The following is a 21,518-nucleotide window of genomic DNA, read 5'->3' as shown; positions in this document are numbered from 1 at the left end:
AAAAAATTCTTCTCCCCTGAAGGAGAGATGCAGTCTGGTATGAAATTCCTAATGCATGATAGCCAATCGCTTGGTATCTATTCCACCATCTTTCCCTTTTTAAGGGAGGATGGGGGGAGAACTGCTTCTAAAATCAAGTCTAATAAGAATGGTACTAGGAGATGTAATCTTCTCAGCATCAATGTCTGCTCCAGCATGTAACGGTACAAATTATTCATTCGCACGTGAGGCGAAGGGAAGACAAAACAAGAGCCAGTCATTCTACCTTCCTTCCAAGATTTACATCAAATATGTTACCATAGATAAGATGCCATTATCTCCCGTGTAGGAGCATGGCAGGCTACACATCTACTAAGGAAGCCACCTTAGTGCCAAGAACAAAAGAGTGGAAGGACTTGTGGGTATGCTCTCTTGAATAGGAAGCTATGATGGTTGATAGGCACTTCCAATTGCCTTCATGACCTATCCAACTGCAAGATTCATTGGAGTTGAAAGTAGGACCAATACCACTGATTTTCTGAGCTCTAGTTCCAGATGATAACTCAACTGCCTCCGTAGTCAAAGTGTATGCTTTTTTATTGTTTCACAAAGCCAGAAAGAGACTGTTCTTCCACAACTCTTTATTGGTTCTGCCAGTGCTAAGTAAGAGTTGTTGGCACTATACCCTGAGATATTGAGTCTTCTTCAGATAGCACCACAAAGCTGTCATGTGACACCAAAGTATTTCCTCTTGAAATGAAGTCCATGCAACTCACAGCTCTCTTTGTCAAAGTTATGCCAAGCAATAATATATTATAACCTTTTCAAAGGATCATACAGGACACACATAAGAGATGTGTCACGTCCTACTCTTGGAGCCTAAGATCCCAGGGTGGCAAGATTGATCAAAGCCTTTCGCAAACATAAACTACTCCAAGACCATATATGGGCAATAAAATATTCAGTGATAAACCCTTGGCATATAAATTCTAATGATGAAATTTATTAAGAGGTTCATACCTATGAAAATAGGTAAACACTTTTAAATTGGCTTCTTGTTAATGATTGTATGCTTGAATAATTTTCTTTTACAAGAATGGTTATTTCCAGGAAGAAAAATTAGGAAATTAGAGATTTATATAGAATTTACCATATTCGGTAACTTCTGTATCTGTTAAAGAAAAAAAAATGGCACTTATATAATAGAAAGCTTTTTAAAATTACCATAACACTATATGAAATAATTTCAATTATACTAAATTTTAATTGTAAATTTTTTGTATATCTAGTATGAAGCGCCACAGTCAAATGGGAAATTAATTTCCCTTTACAGCCCTTAGCTTGTTAACATCAAAGACACAATGCTAGAAACCTTTTTTTATGAAACCATTGGTTCTGACTGCAGTGCTTGTCCTACACACTGAAAGGAAGGAAAAGTAGAGCTGAACATATTTCATGTTCTCAGGTTATGCAATGAAGAACAGTACTAAAAAATATGGCATTACTAAAAGTTCCCTCAAGATGCTGGAGAAGGCTCCTATTCTAATTTTTAATTCTTTCAAACTTGCTTCTCATTGAAATCAGGAGTCCTGTTTGCAAAAAAGGAGTACTCCTATAAATAACAATCATATGGGCTCTACAGCTAACCTACCAATTATTTGCCATATAACAGGCCCTTAACTAGCCTTCAGCATGTGAATCTTTTTGTTGATACCATACAAGAAAGAGCACATAAAAACAAACAAACATACAGTGAGCAATCTCAAAGTATTGGTCGAGTTGGAAAAAAGAAGCAGGAACAGTAAATCTGTCTATGATGGCGACCAAACCCGGAGTGGCCTAACTACATCCTAATGGTGGGACACAGTCATTCGCTAACTACCTTGCTACATTTCAACAACTGTTACAGCATATAGTGGATTATCTCCAACATTGAAAGAACACAGGCTTTTATAATTTTCTAACCAGTCTCTTACCTCAGGATGGAAGAAAATTTCTGGTCCAAGGAAACGTTCATACCCAATATCGATGGTGAATGTCTGGTTATTGACAGGATTTTTACCCTCAAACTGTTTAATCCATTTGGAAGGATCACTGTCATATTTGTTGAATTCTTTGGCAATGTCTGGACAAATATAACTGAACTTTTCTGCAAAGAAATGCAAAAATTACAGTACAATATTAGTCAAAAGGGCTTAACTACCATAAGGTCCTAAAATTGTAATACAAAAATCATTAATAACCTCACTAACATTTAATCATTTCAATGATTTTTAAATGCTCATTATTAACAATGATACTGAACACACGGAAATATTCTAACAAAAGTCATCATAATAATAAAAATCAATGACTAATATTCAAGAGATTAATATCAATCACATCAACATTTCTAAATGTTTACCTTTAACAGCTTTTGCAGTTTCCATACTAAGCTGTGGAGGAATGTTAGGCTCACGTTCCCTAAGAAGACTTTGTACAAAGTAAGTTATGTCTCGACCAGCAATAGGAATGTGCTTTATGCAGCTACCAATAACATAGCCATCAGCCTAAGAGAAAAACACAGATGTTAAGTAGAGCCCAGTCATCAAACCATAAGTAAGTTTATGCATATGTTTAGAATGCAGCTATCCCTACTCATTAAGAGATACAAGATTAACTTTCAAAATATAATACACTGAAGCCTTACAAACAAAATATATAAGATCCAAGTAACACTTGAAGATTACTTAAATAAAAATCCAAAATACATTTCATTCTCTTGTAAACACAATAGCTATATTTCATTCAATTGTTCTGAAAATTTTAAAGAAACTTTAAAAGATTGTATATAGTATACAAAATTTACAAAATAAACTTAATGACAGATGCCACGAGTTTTCACTGCAAACCCTTTAGTTTATGACATTACATTTCCTTTAACTTACCACTGGAATAACATGGGTCACACCATCTCCTGAGTCAATGACAGTACCAGTTAGTGATCTTTCAGTAGCCTGACGAGACGCCCACGACGCTGCTAAAGACAGTACTGCTTGCACTGCAATGTACAGTCCTGGTACGTTGAAAGACTCGAACATAATTTCTGAAATAATAATAAAAAATGTCACAAATAATATAAAACTATTTGTATAGTTTGTAGGAGTTGCATATCACTATTTGAACAACAACACCCAAATTACACCATTCCTTTCTTATTATATCTTAAAAGAAATTACCATCAATCAGTTGATCAAAAGACTTTTATCATAAAATCCATCATTTTAATACTGTACTTACCTTCATATCATAAGCTTTCAATTACAAAATGTCAGCTTCATAACTTTATAGAAAATAAAAATTGACAAAATATTTATCTACATCATCTTCCTCCTCATGAAAACATCTAAAACAAGACCACAGGGTACAGTATATCCCGTGTTAGCAACCTTACGCGTTGGGTGAGTCAGCTGTCTTTACCTCTTATATCAGTTTTGACAATTTAACAAAATTGTCCCTACCACTTCAGTGAGGAGGAGATGGACCACCTGATAACATTCATATGTAATAATGGAAATAAAAGATAATCTAAAAGTAATATGGTATTTTTATTTTAAAATAAATTTTTAAAAATACTTACCTGGTAGTTACATATATATAGCTTAATCCCGCGTTTCGTAGCGCGCACAGCAGAAATTCAAATTTTGCGGCAATCACCGCCAGGTGAGTAGGTGGTCATATGTGAGCGCCAACTCTCAGTAGGTAATGGAACCATTCCCAACATTCCTCAGAAATTCCATGCCCGTTTTCAGAGGGGAGGAGAGAGGGCACTTTTATATATGTAACTACCAGGTAAGTATATCTAAATATTTATTCTAAAATAAAAATACCATTTTTAAATATGTAACTTCCCTGGTAGTTACATATATATAGCTGATTGACACCATTGGTGGTGGGTTAGAAAACCTCATCCCGTCGGAAATTCGTATAATTATTAACATCTACAAATTAGTAGTACCAATAATCTGGTTCTTACCTGATAAGGAAGCTGACTTCATAGTTATCCTGCCTCATTTGCCTGCATTCCTTAAGAGACTCAGTGATCCACCCAGGGGGCTGTAAGTCGCTGTGGGGCTGCCACAAGGTCCTCGACCTTAACTTGGCTAGACCTCCACCCTTGCGATCCTGGCATACCTGATAAGGATGCTGGCTTCATAGGTTTTTATGCCTCATTGCCTGCATTCCTTAAGGGACTCAGCGATCCACCCAGGGGGCTGTAAAAATCTCTGTGGGGCTGCCACAAGGTTCTCGACCTTAGCATGGCTAGACCTCCCCCCTGCTAACCTAGCATAGCCATGGACAATGATTCTGACCACCTACTCCAAAAACTAAAAACACACACCATAAAAACTAACTTGACTTGCATCCCAGGCTGTGGAAGGCTGCAACAACCTTCACAGACAACCTGTGAAAACAAGTACAAGAAAAAGGCAAGGGTATATAATAAAAAAGGTTATAGGGAAGAGGCAGAAGACCCTTCTCCAACTACGACACCGGAGGTAACATACAGACCCAGGGAGCAACAATCTTCACATTGGGTCTGGACCTCTTCAAGATAACAGTCTGCGAAGATTGATTTACTTCGCCAGAAAGTAGCCTCCAAAATTGACTTCAGACTTATTGTGCTTGTAAGCCATAGAAGTCGCTACAGCTCTAACCTCATGTGGTTTTACCTTAAGGATTGGGAAATTTCTTTCCTCACAATTCTGGTGAGCTTCCCTTATCAAATCCTTAATAAAAAAAAAAGCCAGACCATTCTTTGATAAAGGCAAAGAGGGCTTTTTAACTGAGCACCAGAGGTTGTCTGCTTGTCCTCTCAGGTTTTTAGATGCGTGAAGATAAAATTTCAGAGCTCTCACTGGACAAAGGCCTCTCTCCTTCTCCCGTCCAACTAAGTAAGATAGCCCTGGAATGGTAAAAGATCTTGGCCAAGATCGAGAAGGATTCTCGTTCTTGGCGAGAAAGCCTAGCTGAAGGAAGCAAACTGCATTGTCTCCATTAAAGCCCACCTTCTTGCTGATGGCTTGTAACTCTCCTACTCTTTTGGCTGTAGCCAATGCAAATAGGAATAGATTCTATTTGGTAAGATCCTTCCTAGAAGCCTTGTCAAAAGGTTCAAACCTACTTGAGGTAAAAAAGGCCAGGACTACATCCAGGTTCCAAGAGGGGGTTGGGTTGTCCTTTCTCTTAGCGATCTCAAAAGATCTAATGAGATCCGAGAGATCCTTTTTACCTGACACGTCAATGTGTCTGTGACGAAAGACGGAGGCTAGCATGCTGCGGTAAACCTTGATTGTAGCTACAGTCAACTTTTCTTTTGTTCGCAAATGCAAAAGAAAGTCTGCTATTTGGGCTATAGAGGTACTGGTAGAGGAAAGTTTGTTAGTCCTGCACCATTCTCTAAACATGTCCCATTTAGATTGGTAAACCCTAATAGTGGATGTCCTTTTAGCTCTCGCAATAGCTCGTGCAGCTCTTGCCAGCTTTTCGATAGTCGAAAGGCAGTCAGATTAAGAGCGGAGAGATTCTGATGGTACCTCTCTATGTGTGGCTGTTTGAGTAGATAGCTCCGACTTCGTAACGTTCTGGGGGTATCTACCAGCCACTCCATCACTTCTGCAATCCAAGGTCTCCTGGGCCAAAACGGAGCTATTAGGGTCATGCGGGCGTTGTGCGACTCCCTGAACTATTTCAGGACTCTGGGCAAATTTACTTATATTTATTCTAAGGTTGCAAAGTTCACGTATCTGGATAAACATCTTATGATCCAAAGGTAAGATTTATAAAATATCTTTTTTTCTTTTCATTCAAATGTAAAATTTCCTGAAATCATTTTATTCTGCATAAAAATGGGAAGACAAGCACTTACCATTGCTTCTAAAGTTATGATAACACACTTTTTATTGAATAATACATGGAAGTAACTCATACCTGCAGTATACTCTCTATTTTCTGGAGTATTGAGGGGAGGTTCAGTCAATAAAAAGTAATGATCTTCTGGCTCAGCTCGAAGATATTTGAAAATACACTGCTCCATAAATTTTTCCATGAGATCCCAGTCCTCAACAATACCATGTCGTACAGGATACTGTCAAAAAATAACATAAGTATACCATTTCCAGTTAATACACAAGATTAGAAACTAAATCTTAGGATTCAATAGAGTGAAACTAAAGCCTTTCTAAATATCTTTAAAATATCACCAAAATGACATAAGCAAATCTATCAAACCAAAATAATTCATTTAAAAATATAAAGTAAATAGCACTTAAAACATTACCTTTTAAAGTAAATAGCCAGGTCTATTATTGTAACGGGTACCAAACAAACTGAGTTATAAAAAGTAAAACCAGATAACTCTCATATTCAATATCAATATCTATTTAACAGCAAGTGAACATGACACATTTGGAAATAATTTGTATTTTTCCTAATGATACAAACCTGTAAATATTTATAGGGGTATTACTGTCGGCAGAGCTGAAAGGACAAGCCATTAGAAATTAGCGAGGGTAAACCACCCATCCCACTAGTTAGTGGGGGGATAGTAACTACCCCTCTCACTCTTACACCTGTGCCTGTACTTCACTTTGCTTGGTGGTAGGATTTCAAGGGGGCTTGGGTTGGCCGGCAAATCTGTATAAATAGCTACAGGTTTGTATCGTTAGGAAAAATACAAATTATTTCCAAATTTGTCATTTGTTCCGTAACTGGAATACAAACCTACGCTATTTATAGGGGTTCGACTCACCCAATAGAAGGGCGGACGTCCTTGCCAATCTGGCTTTTTGGCTTTACCCAGGAATTCCCCTTTGTGTGTGTTAGCACATAAAAGAGGAAACCCTAATACCTCGCTAACCATGCTATGTATAGTCTGCGGCCTACGCAAGCTGTGTGTGTGTTGATATACAGTACTAGCAATGTAACTGTCAAGGTAAGATATCTTCTGAGTGATATGAATCGTTCGAGGTCACCAAGACACACCCAATACCACTTCGAAAGGGTATGGGGACGTAACAGTATAGACACAATACTAGGTTACACAAGGGAATAATGGTTTACCTGCAGTGGTTGAGGTCAGCTGTGCAGATGGTCCTGGATGCTGATTTCCCCAAGAGAGGGGAGGATGAAAAAAAAAAAGAGCCCGTCATTCTTTTTCATTCACTCAGACTAAAACCGTGTAACCAATGCCCTCAACCTCCTGCTACTTGTCTATAAAGGAGCTTGCTGTGCAGTCAACACAGGACCGATACAGAACGTATCGAATCTCCTTTGTGTTACGTATTGCAGGTAGTGGGCAATGAAGGTCGTTTGACACTTCCACATGCCCGCTTGTTGGACCTGCATCACAGAGTAATTACGTTTGATCGCCAGGGACATAGCAATGCCTCTGACGTAGAGTGCTCTGGCCGACGTATCGGAGGAGGATCTGGATTCAGAGTGAGGTCCATGAACTTGCGAATCCAGGCAGAGCTGGTGCTCTTTGTGATCCTCCTCTTAACCTTCCCTGTGCAGATAAAGTGTTTACACTAGGGGGTGAGCTCTCTAAGTTTCCTTGAGGAAGGGCCCCTAGTTTCTCTTTGGCATAGTAACTGTTGATGATCTGGATTATTGGTCATGCTGCGAAGGATTCCCAGGACTGAAGGGTTTGGATTCTGGGATCTGAGCTGCCAGAAATGAGGTCGAGCATTACTTGATCCATCGTCGGGAATGAGATATGTTAAGGGCATCCAATGGGGTTCACCGACTCTTGGCCGAAGCCAACACTAGTGGGAGACCTGTCTTCAAGGTCAGGAGACCTCTGCTGCTTGGAATCCTGGAACGAGGTCTCTTCTCCGCCATGAAGAAAGGTTAATGCTGTCCAGACTGATGGCGAGGCTCAAGGATTAGCGGTACCCTTTCATTGCCGAGAAAAGTTACAGTGAAGAGGAAATGTCTACCTCGATCAGTTTAAAGGCGTGACTTGAGGCTGAGAAATAGTCTTTTACTGCCAAAACTGAGCATTTCCTCCCGCAGATGCACAATGAACTCCGCTATTGCAGAAATAGTGGCATTAATTAGAGAGATACTCCTTTCACACCAACCACAGAAGACATTCCACTTTGCCTGGTAGACCGAGGCTGACAATCTTCACAAATATCCAGACATCCTTTTCGTAACTTCTTACAAAAATCCTCTCTGAGTGAGGAGATGCTGGCTAGTCTCCAGGCGTGAAGTCGTAGCAAAGATGACAAATTCGGAGAAAGTGATCTCTCACCACTTTGCAGTTCGACTATTGTGCACTCAGTACATTGCGGGTTTTTTTGTCAAAAAATAAAAATTCAAATATACTGCCGTATTGCGTAACGTAGCCATGTTTCATTTTGATGCACAAAAGAAATGGCTTCCAGGGCTGCCAGACTATGAGAGCAGCTTGCTCTTATACCCACTGGAATTCAGACAAGGCACATGATTGGTTACCAGCACGAGTGGATGTATCCCGTGACCTGATAGGCTGCGCATCATCGCATCCTTTCCCAGCATCTTCCCTTGGTGTATCCCGCCGCTCCGCCAGTGTCTCGTTCACGCTGTACTGTACTCTTACAAATGTCTCGCGTTTGTAGTGTTCTGTGATTCATTTAACTTTTGTAAAACCATTAAAATGCCTGCTAAGCCGCGTGCCCTTATGAAATTCCTCTAGTGAGCCGAAGAGGAGCAAGATGATGACAATCACTCAAAAGGTAAAATTTTAGATATGTTGAAGTAAGGCAGAAGTTATGCCACGGTGGCACGCCATTATAGCGTGAAAGAATTTACTGTGTGTTACATAAAGAAAGATGAAGTGAACATCCACAGCACTGCGACAATAACGTTTAACAAAGAAGCTAAACGTGTGGTAACGCCACGCAATAAGCGAATTGTTAATATGGAAGCTGCATTAGCCTTGTGGATTGCAGACTGTAGGAAAAAAAAAACTTGAGTTTGGACACTAATATGATCAGGACAAAGGCCAAGTATCTCTTTGATCAAACCTTGCCCGATGACGACGACAAAGAAGAAGAAGCCGATGAAGATGATGCTGACGAACCACAGCGAACTAGCACTACGACGGGTGATTCGCCGCCTCGAGGATGAGGCTTTACAGCCAGCAAAGGCTAGTTCGACAAGTTTCAAAAGCGATACGACCTCAAAAGCGTGCCTTTGTATGGCAAGGCTGCCTCTGCCGACACTGATGCTGCCTGTCGTTACATGGAGGCTGAACTACCAAAAATGATCAAGGATAGCTAGTACCTATCCGATCAAGTTTTCAACATAGACGAGATAGGTCTTTTTTTTGGAAGAGAATGCCATCACTTACATTTATTTTCAAGGATGAAGTGCACAGACCAGGCTACAAGGCGCACAAAAACCGAGTCACACTTATCATGTGTGGTAATGCTGCAGGCTTTATGATGAAGCAGGCCTTATTTATAAGGCAAGAAATCCATGGGCCTTGAAAAATAAAAATAAGGCTATGCCTCCCGTCTATTGGATGAATAATGCAAAGGCCTGACAGCCGTCTGGTTCAATCACTGCTTTGTTCCTGAGGTAAAGCTGTATCTGGCTGAGAAGGTCCTTCTCTTGATGGACTGTGCAGGAGGCCAAGCAACAGACCTGCAGTATGAAAGGGTGCAGGTCGAGTTTTTGCCCATTAACACCACACAGCGCTTATACAGCCGATGGATCAAGGGGTTATTCGTGCATTCAAGGCACTCTACACTCGTGCCACGATGGAGGGCCTCATCGCGGCAATTGACGACGATGACGACGACGACGAAGAGGGCTTCGCTTTGAAAAAGTACTGGCGCAAGTACATCATTGCGTCATGTTTGACTAACTTGCAGCAAGCATCGCAACAAATGAAAACAGAAATCATCAGTTCAAGTTGGAAGAAATTATGGCCTGCTATCGTTCCTGACGAAATCCATCACTCGGCAGTGGAGAAGGCAGTAACGCTGGCCCGCATAATTAAGGATGAAAGATTCACTGACATGATGGAAGAAGACGTGAACAGCCTTATCGAGGCTCATTCAGACCCGCTGACAGACGAAGATCTCCTTAAAATGACGAAGTCAGCGAGTGAAGAAGAGAGTGAAGAAGAGCAAGACGAAGAAATAAATAAGACCGGCCTAACTCTGGAGAACCTGCAAGAAGTCAGTGAGAACATGGTTCGAGCTGTTGAGTTTTGGAACCGTGTTGATGGGGTTATGGCATTATACAAGGGTATTTTGCAACAAAAGAGAAAGCAATGACAACTACCCATCACCATGTTCTTGACAAAGTTGAAAAAGCCAGATACACCGTCAGCCCCTCCAGCAGAAGAGCCTTCGGGTAAACCTCGACCCTCTACAAGAGGAGTGAGAGCCTCTGTGCCTCTGTCACAAGCAGATGACGACAACCCAGCGCCAATATCTGATGAAGATGAGACGCTTTCAGAACTGCTTTAAAGGCCTCATTATACCTGTGCAGTAACACCATCATCATCATTCATCATCACATTCATCGAACTGTACAGGTTTGTCATCGTCATCAGCCTTATCATTATGATCGCCTTTATCGTCGTCATCATCGTCATTTGCAGTGTCATCGTCGTCATTACAGCCGAAGATACTACTGTCGTTGGTGAGTATTAGAACACCATAATATCGAATCGTTGAGATTGTGTGTGTGAATGGTTTGCATGCAATAATTAAAAACTGAAGATTTAAGTAAAATATACGAGTGAGTTTATGTATATTATTTGTTGATTTATGTAAAATATTTGCGAGTGAATGTAGTATACAATACAGCACTGTAATGACTTTATAAGTGGAACCTCCACATACGATCTTAATTCGTTCAGGGAACAGCTTTGTATGTTAAAACAATCGTATTTTGGAGGAAAAATTCCCATAAGAATACACTGTAATTTGTATAATTTGTTCTACAGCCCAAAAACCTATGATAACTCCTTAATAAATTACTACACATAACAATAATACAATTGCATTATATAGGAGATGTAAAAAAGAATAATTATAAAGAAATAATAAATAAAAAAGGGGGTTTTTATTGTCCCTTTACCTTAAAGACAGGCCAACGCAGGTGTAGGAATTGCTATGCAGGAGGAAACAGACGGTCGGTGAGGAGGTAGAGATGGTGACTGCGATAACGTACCGTAACTTACTCTAACTTACACTGCGTGAATTTTAACCTAACTTTTTTTTTTTTTTTTTTTTATTTCATATTTTTCTTACATTTTTTCTTTTTGATTTTTAATTTTCGTCACTTTCACTCAATTCAATCTTAGTTTTCTTTGCTTCACTTTCTCTCTCTTCATCACGATCACTAGACCGCTTCGTAGATTTTTTAAAGAAACTATCGAGAGAAAGTTGCTTGGTACGGCTTTTAAGAATTTTTCTGAAGTGGGTTAAGCAGACATCATCGTATTACCAAACTAGACGGCAAACCTGAAGTTTCTGTGGGTGATACTTATCAATGTAATCAACCACGTGTTGATGATGTGCTAACATCTCTTTTACTTCAGCCAAACTTAAGATGTGCTCTACCTCCTCGATGTCCTCCAACTCACTCAACTGCACTTGGAACTCGTCCTTCCGCATGGCATGCAGCTCCTTGGGTTCCTCGGTGGTGAGCTCTTCATGATGCTCCTCGACGAGTTCGATGATGTCATCTTCATCGACCTCCAGACCCATGGACTTGCCAAGGGATACAATCTCTTCTACATCTTCCTCTAAAGCAAGCACACGTTCAGGCTCGGGGCCATAACCTTCGAAATCTCTGGTAGAAACAGCATCAGGCCAAAGCTTCTTCCAAGATGAATTCAGTGTCCGTCGAGTTATTCCCTCCCAAGCCTGATCTATGATCTTCAAGCAGTGCACGATATTGAAATGGTTCCTCCAAAATTCACGCAAAGTTAAGTTGGTGCTTTGCATGACATTAAAGCACTGCTTGGTGTAGAGCTTCTTAAAGTTCGAGATGACTTGCTGGTCCATGGGCTGGAGGATAGGGGTGGTATTCGGTGGAAGATACAGTACTCTGATAAACTTGAACTGGTCGATGATATCATCGAGTCCTGGGGGGTGAGCAGGAGCATTATCCAAGCACAGCATGCAATCTAAAGGCAAATTCCTCTCCTGAAGGTACTTCTTGACAGCAGGCCCGAAAACTAGGTTTACCCTTTCAACAAAGAAATGCCTAGTAACCCAAGCCTTAGAATTAGCAAGTCAGAAAACATGCAGCATGTCCTTATAGACTCTATGTGCCTTAAATGCCCTAGGGTTTTTGGAATGATAAACCAATAACGGCTTTATTTTGCAGTCCCCGCTGGCGTTGGCACATAGGGCAAGTCAACCTATCCTTCATAGGCTTGTCCGGGCATTTTCTTCTCTTCGGCGGTGATATATGTTCGACTAGGAATCTTTTTCCAAAACAGACCGGTTTCATCACAATTGAAAACTTGCTGCTATACGTAGCCTTCATCCTCCATGATCTTTTCAAACTTCTTAACAAAATCGTTAGCAGCCTTGGTGTCCGAACTTGAAGCCTCTCCGTGCTGAACAACTGAATGAATCCCGGTCCATCTCTTAAATTTCTCGATCTAACGGCGAGACACCTTGAATTCCTCCGTTGTAGGATCGGTCGAACACTCTCCTGCGTCACCCCTAGAGCCCGCCGCCTTCAAGTCACATTAGATAGCGCTGGCCTTCTCACAAATGATCGTTTCAGTGATCGTATCACCAACAGTCCCTTTGTCCTTTATCCATATCAACAAAAGGCATTCCATCTCTTCCAGGGTAGGGCTGCAACGTTTTAAAATAATGGTGATCCCCTTCGGTGGTTTGACTGCTTTAATGGCTGCCTTCTGCTTGATGATCGTCGACATCGTAGACATATTCCAGCCATATTGTTTAGCCAGACCACTCACACGCACACAGCGCACAAGTTTTTCTATTATTTCTTGCTTCAGTTCTAATGAAAGCATTGACTTCTTCCTTTTCTCACCACCACTAATACCTGTACCGAAACTAAGCTTCTTAGGACCCATGATTATAAGTAAAATAAAAAATGAAACGGGAGAAAAGGAAGATAATAAGCACTGTTAATAACGGACCGAAAAGAGGACAACCACACGATGCGCACGAGAATAGAGAACTGACCGAGGCAACGCTCAATGTCGTCCCTCCGACGTGCTGTCGTCTACTGGTGTAAACAAGAAACTACGACCGACGCTTCGAGAAAATTCTACGCATATGATCTACGTCAGATGTTGGAGCATGACTTCAGGTGTCGAGACGAAAATTTGATCGAATTTTACTTCGGGTGTTGGAACAATCGTATGTAAAGGCAATCGTATGTAGAGGTTCCACTGTATTTTAAATACAATATATTCAAGCATAATATAATATACATATACTGTATATAAAGCATATATATAAATAGAGTATTTTAAACATTCTTGCACCCACAAACACATAAAAATTACAAGGGGGCAAATCCTACTTCGCTGATTTTCACCTACCACGGGGGTCTCCAGTCCCCATTAATCGCGATAAACGAGGGATCACTATAATTTGTATTTTTCCTTAATAGAAACCTGGAGATATTTATTTGGATTATCTTTTGGCAAAGCTGGAAGGTAGCCATTAGACTTAAAGAGTGAGGTGGCAACCCTGCCTAACCGCTTACGCGGGTAGGCCAGGGGTGGCTGGCTGTTTCCCAGCCACTTCTATAAATACTCTCACGGGGTGAGGTACATCATTTTAGATTGCAGGCAGAACTTCTGGTGGACAGGTGATGGCAGGCCAATTTAAATAAATAACTCCATGTTTGTATTAGTTAGAGAAAAATAGAAATTATTTCCGAATGTCATTTGTTCCTATACTAACAAACCTTCCATTTTTTATTTGGATGACTCACTCTTAGGTGGGTGGAAGTCCTTAGTCTGGCATAGACATTGACCCCGTTTTACCTTGTACAGTATATGACTGTGGTCTAGGGAAAACTTTAACACCTCGCTAAAATATACAAAGCGAGTATAATAGCGAACTGAGCAATTCAGTGTAATGAATTTGTTGTCTTATATAAACCCATTCTGAGTTTATATATAAAAAATACAAGACGTTTCCTAATGCATACCTCGCAGGAAGTAATGGGGACATTGACAGTATATAAATCTATGACTTAAACTAAGCTACACAAAGGAAGTGATAATTACCAGTGGGTCACGTCTTTCAAGTAATAGGCTGTGAAAGTAGTTTGCCTCTTCCTTACGGCTGCTTGTAGTACTTGCAACACAAAAAGTTGCGCGTAAATGCCAAGGATGTACTAATTCCCCTAACATCATGGGCTCTAGGTTGACGAGCTGGAGGGGGATCGAGAGCCAAGGCTCTTTCACTCACCTGGTGGATCCAGGAGGAGACAGTGTTCTTGGTCATCCTCCTCTTTACTCTCCCTAAGCTGACAAACAGAGTTGTGATTCGAGGCCGTGTTGCTGCAGTGCGTTCGAGATAGTATCTCAAACTCTTCACTGGGCATAGCAGCAACTGATCTGGGTCATTGGTTACAGAACGGAGACTCGCAATCTGAAAGGGCCCGAATCGATGGTACAGTACCCAGGCCATGAAGTTCACTGACTCTCTATGCCAAGGCTAAAGCGAGCAGGAATGCCTTTTTCAAAGTGAGGCTTCGGTCAGTTGCATGGTGTAATGGTTCGTAGGGAGGTACTTCTAAGGATCTCAAGATGCAAACCACATTCCAAAGAGGAGGCCCAATCTCTAATTGAGGGCAAGTGATCTTAAAACTCCGTACTGTATGCATAAAGAAAGCTCCAATGAAGAGGAACTGTCAACTTCTTTCAGCTTAAAGGCGAGCCTTAGGCCGAGCGATACCCTTTCACCGCCGAGACAAAAAGAAGCGTTTCCTCTCACAGGTATACAGTACAAGGAACTCCGCTATAACTGGAATAATGAAATCGACAGGAGAAATACTCTTTCCACGACACCAACCACAGAAGACTCTCCATTTAGCCTGAGGCTGAGGACTTACACAAGTAACGGGACTTACTTTCCGCAACTTGTCGTCGTGAAAAGCCCTTCTGAGAGAGGAGACGCTGGATACTCATCAGGCGGGAAGCCGAAGCGACTGCACAGTTCTGTGTAAGATGTTTGCGTCTAGTTGAGTAGATCTAGTCGTGGGGGAAGCTCTCGCGGAAGATCTACTATAAGTTGCAGGAGGTCCGGAAACCACTCTGCATGATGCCATAGTGGAGATACAAGAGTCATTATTAGATCTTTGGATGCTCTGGTTTTGTTGAGTGGTCTCCTCATCAGACAAAATGGGGGATAGGTGTACACGCCAATGTTGTCCCACTGTTCTTGAAATGAACAGGTCTACAGTCGGGGAACCCCACAAAGTCAGGAGCTTGATGGCTATTTGACGATTCAAAAATTCAAAGACCATTCGGAGGCTACTATCTGAAATAGCTCTGCTCAGATTGTCCGCGAGAACATTCCTCTTGCCCGGAATGCAGCGAGCTGATAGGGACACCGTATGTTCTTCTGATCATCTGAGGGTCTTAACTGCAAGAGGGCATAGAGGCTGCGAAAAGGTACCGCCCTGTTTGTTTATGTAAGCCATACTGTTATATAAGCCACTACTGTTTGTTTATGTTAGCCACAAACTGTTGGAACTGATGAAGAGCTAGTTATGCTGCACTCATCTCTAGACGATTTATGTGCTGCCTTTCTGACCCTGACCAAAGGTCGGAGATTGTATGGTGCACCAAGTGAGCCCCCACCGTTCTTTTGATGCATCTGTGAAGAGCATTAAATCCAGAGGAACAAAAAAATTCTGACCCCGTCGAAGGCTTTTGTCTGCCATTCACCAATTCAAGTCCATCACCTGATAGGTGTCCGGTGGATCGAAGTGTTGGTTCCACGCAGACTTTAGCTGCCATAGCAGGGATCTTATCCTGAGGTGCCTGTTTGGAACTAGATAGATGAGAGAGGTTAGATGACCTAGTAGACTCAACCAATGAGAGGCCGGAAGGACTTCTTTTCTGAGGAAGGGTGCTCCCACTTTTTTCAGTCTGTGTACTCTTTCGTCTGATGGGAAGACTTTCTGTTGGACGGTGTCTATTATTAACATACCAAGGTGTACCAGCCTTTGAGACGGTTGCAGTAATGACTTCTCGAGATTTCTCAGAATCCCCAAATCCTGACAAAACTCGAGAAGAAAGGTTGTCTCTGAGTCTGCCAGGATTAGCCAGTCGTCCAGATATCTGAAGAAACAAATTCTGTTACTATGAGCCCAAGATGACACTAGGGCGAACACTCTGGTGAATACCTAAGGAGCTGTCGCGTATAAACCTTGGATACTTCCTTAAAGACGGATGGATTGGGATCGGGAAGTATGCGTCCTTTAAATCCAATGTGCACATGAAGTCCCTTGGACGAACCACTTGAATGACCATGTCTGCCGTCTCCATTCTGAACCGAGTCTGTTGCACAAACTTGTTCAGAGGAGAGATCAATGACTGGTCTCCAGCCTCCAGTCGCCCTTTTCACTATAAAAATTTGACTGTAGAAGCCTGTGGACCCCTCTGCATCCTCCTGAAGAGTGCCCTTCTGCAGCATGGTCTGGACTTCGGCCCTGAGGGCCCCTTCGCACAGAAGCTTAGATGCACTGGATCCTGAGTCAGAGGAGGGAGAGATTGAATGAACGGGACGCAATACCCAAGAGCGATCACTTCGATCATCCAGGGTTCTGCCTGTGAAACTGCCACCTCTGCCAGGGACGCTGCAGGCATCCTTCCACAGGTGGTAGATGAAGAGGAATGCCATTCCTAGTGAGAGTGACCACCTCGGACACTTCCTTTTCCTCCCTTCTTACCTCTGAAGGACTTGGTCCCTTTCTGGCCTTTGGATGGAAAGGGCGGTTTAGACACCTTGGTAGGTCCTGAGGACCTAGAAGCTGAAGGGTGAGAAGAAGGTGCTTGCTGACTACGAGATGATTGGGTAGGTCTACCATGGGGCCTCGATTCTGCTGAGGAACAGCACTATGGTTCGACGATCAGAGAGTTGGCAACCAGTGAGCTAGTGATCTGCGATCAGAGAGCTAACAATCAGCGATCAGAGATCAGCAAGCTGCCTATTGGCAATCAGTGAGCTGGAAGTCGGCGATCAGCGAAAGAAAAAGCAGGCAATTGGCAGGTTGCGATCAGATTCTTACTGCTCCGAGAAGCCAGAGAGCAGGTCGGGAATCCAGAGATTAAAAGAGCGACGGTGAGCCATGAACAGCAGTTCGATGGCAAAAGGTCGGAGAGGAGTGTTAAAGAAGCGAACGTCGCAAGGCTGGCGAAAGGAGAGTCCGATAAGAGTCTGGAGAGACAAGCGAGGGCCAGTAACCAGCGGCAGAATGGCGAGACTGACGAGACATGTCAAACTGACAATATCTCTAGGTCCTTGAACGATCCTCTGAAGGGAATTGTTCGGCAGAAGTTGACGATGAGTCCGACAGACAACTCTTTGCCATAGGCGGGAAGGTTGCTAGACAGAGATGACGAAGGGAAGTTCTCCCTCAGAAAGGCAAAAATAGCCCAACACCTGGGGAGGAAAACTCTCCCTCAAAAGGTGATGTAGTTCAACCCATAGAGGCGGACCTCCGAGCAGCGCTCTTCGCCTCCCTTCAACAAACATTGTTCAAGACGGAGGTTTGCATTGATCGCTACCTGAGAAAACGTAGCCAGAGCTAGTTCCTTGAAGTCAGCATGCTGATCAGAAGCTGTCACAAGTGCATGAAACAGGAAAGTGGTGACGCAGGAATAGCAAAATCCACAGGACCGAACGGCACTGCTCTTCTACGTCGCCTGTCTTAGCCGAACAAGGAAGTACGGCATCACTAACTGAGAAAAAACAAAAACCAATTATGCGAGAAACACTCCCTCAGAAGGAATAACTAATCCTCAGACGGGAGAGGTGTCGCCCGAGAGAAAAGACACAAATTAAGGACTGTCACTCCCTTTGCCGGCCGACTCCAACAGGAGAAGGAGAGCGGCAGCGTAAAAACTGTAACAAAACAAGCAGTCATTAATACAACTTGATTAATGAAGAAAACCTATCAGGAGCACAATCTAACCAGCAAACTTGAAAGGTGTTCCCATGCAGAGGAACTGCCGACCGCCCAAGTAGCAAGGGAAAGCAGCGAGAAAGATGAAGACCTAAGTCAAGCCTTGGGAGGGCCGCATGCAGTTTCCTCCAAGGACACATGGGGGGGAGGGGAGCGACATAAACATCCGAACGGAGTAGTGGTATCCAACGAAAATTAATGCCCTGCGGCGGAGGCCGTGTCACTCTGAAGGAGACCCGCCCGGGAAAGATTTTAAAGGGAAATTTTCTCTATCCTTGAGAACCTGCCGCACTATGTTGACACAAACAGCAACAAGCACTGTAAGGAAAGCTTAAAATATATATAAAAACATTAAGAATATTTTCATATATACAGTGGAACCTCTACATCCGAATTTTCCAACATCCGAAGTAAAATTCGAGCAAATTTTTGACTCTACACCCAAATTTTATTTCGACACATAAAGTAAGCAATTTTCGTCGTACCGGTTGTATCCGAATTTTTCGACACGCGAAGTACAATTCGAACACGTTCCTACTCTACACCCGAATTTTTTTTTCCACACCCGAAGTAAACAATACTCGTACGCGTAATCGGTGCTCATAGCGCCTGAAGTGCTTTTTATTTCCGCCGATAGAAGGCAGCACTTCGACCTCGGAGGTACCCTCAATTAGCGCGGCTCGGGTCAGTCCTCTGTTCTCGTCGGCTTCTTGCGGTTGTGCCCTGTGCGTTCTGTTATTAACTGTGTTTTAATCGTGATTTTTTACGTGCATCCTTTTACGGTAATTTACGTAAAGTATGGGTCCTAAAAGGCTTAGTTTTGCAAGTGGTAGTGGTAGTGGTAGTGGTGAGAAAAGGAAGAAGGAAATGCTTTCTTTAGACGTAAAGCAGGAAATTATTGAAAAACATGAGCGTGGCGTCCGCGTGAGTGAACTTGCTAAACAGTATGGCCGTAATATGTCAACGATCTCGACAATCCTTAAACAGAAGGAAGCTATTAAAGCAGTGAAACCTTCTAAGGGGATCACCATTATTTCAAAACACCGTAGCCCTATCATAGAAGAGATGGAACGACTTCTGCTAGTGTGGATCAAGGACAGAGAGATCGTTGGCGACACCAAGCTCTGGGGGTGATGCTGGGGAGAGTTCAACCAAACCTTCCTCAGATGATTTCAAGGCATCTCGTGGCTGGTTTGAGAAATTAAAGAAACAGTCCGGGATTCATTCAGTTGTTCACCACGGAGAGGCTGCTAGTGCGGACACAAAGGCTGCAGCTGACTTTGTCAAGAACTTCGAAAGGATCGTGCTAGAAGAAGGCTACGTAGAGCAGCAAGTGTTTAATTGTGATGAAACCGGGCTGTTTTGGAAGAAGATGCCCAGTCAAACCTACATCACTGCCGAAGAGAAGAAATTGCCTGGGCATAAGCCAATGAAGGATCGGTTGACTCTTGCCCTATGTGCCAACGCTAGCGGGGACTTTAAAGTCAAGCCCTTACTGATTTACCATTCCGAGAACCCTAGGGCCTTAAAGGCACACAACGTCGATAAGGACCAGCTTCATGTTTTCTGGCGATCCAACTCGAAGGCCTGGGTCACTAGGCAGTTCTTTGTGCAATGGGTTAACCAAGTTTTCAGCCCTTCTGTGAAGAAGTATCTTCATGAACAGAAATTGCCTTTAAAGTGCCTGCTATGCCTTGACAATGCACCCACTCACCCCCCCGGACTTGAAGATGATATCTTCAATGAATTTAAGTTCATAAAGGTGCTGTATCTTCCACCGAATACCACCTCTATCCTCCAGCCCATGGACCAGCAAGTTATCTCTAATTTTAAGAAGCTGTACACCAAGCACTTATTTAAGCAGTGCTTTAATGTCACGCAAAGCACCAACTTAACTTTGCGTGAATTTTGGAGGAGCCACTTCAACATCGTGCACTGCTTGAAGATCATAGATCAGGCTTGGGTGGGATTAACTCGACGGACCCTCAATTCTGCCTGGAAGAAGCTGTGGCCTGATGCAGTTTCTCCCCGAGATTTCAAAGGTTTTGACCCCGAACCTGATCCCGTGGTGGGTGCAGCGGAAGACGTAGAGGAAATCGTCTCCCTTGGCAAGTCCATGGGTCTGGAGGTTGACGCAGATGACGTTACGGAACTCGTCGCCGAACATCACGACGAACTTACCAGAGAGGAGCTCAAGGAACTCCATGCTATGTCTGAGCACATGAGTGATGACAAGGAAGGGAGCGAGAAGGTAGAACATGTGTTAAGTTCGGCGCATATAAAAAAGAGGCGCTAGGAAAATATCAAGACGTGGTCGACTTCATCGATAAATACCACCCAAAAAAATTGCAGGTTTGTCGTGTAGTTTCGCAGTTCGATGATGTTTGCCTAACTCACTTTCGAAACATTCTGAAAAGCTGTACCAAGCAACTATCTATCGATAATTTCTTTAAAAAAAACTACGAAGCGAACTCGTGATGAAGAGGATGTAAGTGATTCAAAGAAAACGGCAAAGAGTGAAGCGGAAGAAAGTGAAACAAAGAAAACGGCAAAGAGTGAAGCGAAAGAAATTCAATCAATTTTAAGTGTAGAGAGTGAAAATGATTAAAATTAATCATCAAAAATAAAAAAATAAAATGTAAAAAAAAAATAAAAAATATATAAAAAAAAAAATAAGCTAAGTTATGTTAAAGTTCACTTAGTGTAAGTTAGAATAAGTTACGGTAGTGTACGTTTATCGTAGTTAACCTCTCTACCTCCTCACCGCCCGTCCGTCTCCTCTCTGTGTAGCAAGACCAACAACACCTGCACTGGAGTTTCTAAGATAAAGTGACGCTAAAAACCCGTTTCTTATTTATCATTTTTTGCTAATTCTTCTTTTTTACATGTCTATTATCTAATTTAATGTGCATTATTCTCATGGGAAATTATGTGTAGTACAGTAGTTTATTAAGAAGTTATCATAGGTTTTTGGGCTCAACCACAGATTAATCCTATTTCAATATATTCTTATGGGAAAATTAGTTTCGACATCCGAACATTTTCTACATCCGAAGTCGGTTCTGGAACGGATTAAATTCGTATGTAGAGGTACCACTGTATAAAAGAAAAAACACTGTAAATTAAAAATGATATTTTCATAATAAAATAAATTTTTGAATATACTTACCCGCTGGTTATATAAAAGAGCTGAAGTCCCTGACGCCAGGGCAGAAATTCAAATCTCGCGCTATCGAAGATACGCCAGGTGTACCAACCGCACCCTAACGGTAGAACAGGTGGAACTACACACCAACTCCAGTTCTTCCATGCCTCATAGCCATACCATAGGTAGTCTCTAGAGGGGAGGAGGG

At 42.2% G+C, this 21,518-nt stretch overlaps 1 protein-coding gene across 1 annotated transcript in view; it reads right to left on the bottom strand.

Annotated features, from left to right (window-relative positions):
- Window positions 1–21,518, bottom strand: part of Arp3 (Actin-related protein 3) — a 76,458-nt gene that overhangs the window by 24,272 nt on the left and 30,668 nt on the right. Inside the window, exons 3-6 of the mRNA XM_068387082.1 lie at window positions 5,950–6,106; window positions 2,907–3,064; window positions 2,384–2,528; window positions 1,956–2,128 (exon numbers count right to left, since the gene is read on the bottom strand). Of these exons, the coding sequence (XP_068243183.1) occupies window positions 1,956–2,128; window positions 2,384–2,528; window positions 2,907–3,064; window positions 5,950–6,106 (633 nt within the window). The remainder of the gene's footprint in view (window positions 1–1,955; window positions 2,129–2,383; window positions 2,529–2,906; window positions 3,065–5,949; window positions 6,107–21,518) is intronic.

Source organism: Palaemon carinicauda, chromosome 14, assembly GCF_036898095.1.
Source record: "Palaemon carinicauda isolate YSFRI2023 chromosome 14, ASM3689809v2, whole genome shotgun sequence".
NCBI classification, from domain to species: Eukaryota; Metazoa; Arthropoda; class Malacostraca; order Decapoda; family Palaemonidae; genus Palaemon; species Palaemon carinicauda.
Note: the sequence above shows the minus strand (reverse complement) of the source record. Positions and strands in the feature narration are given on the sequence as shown.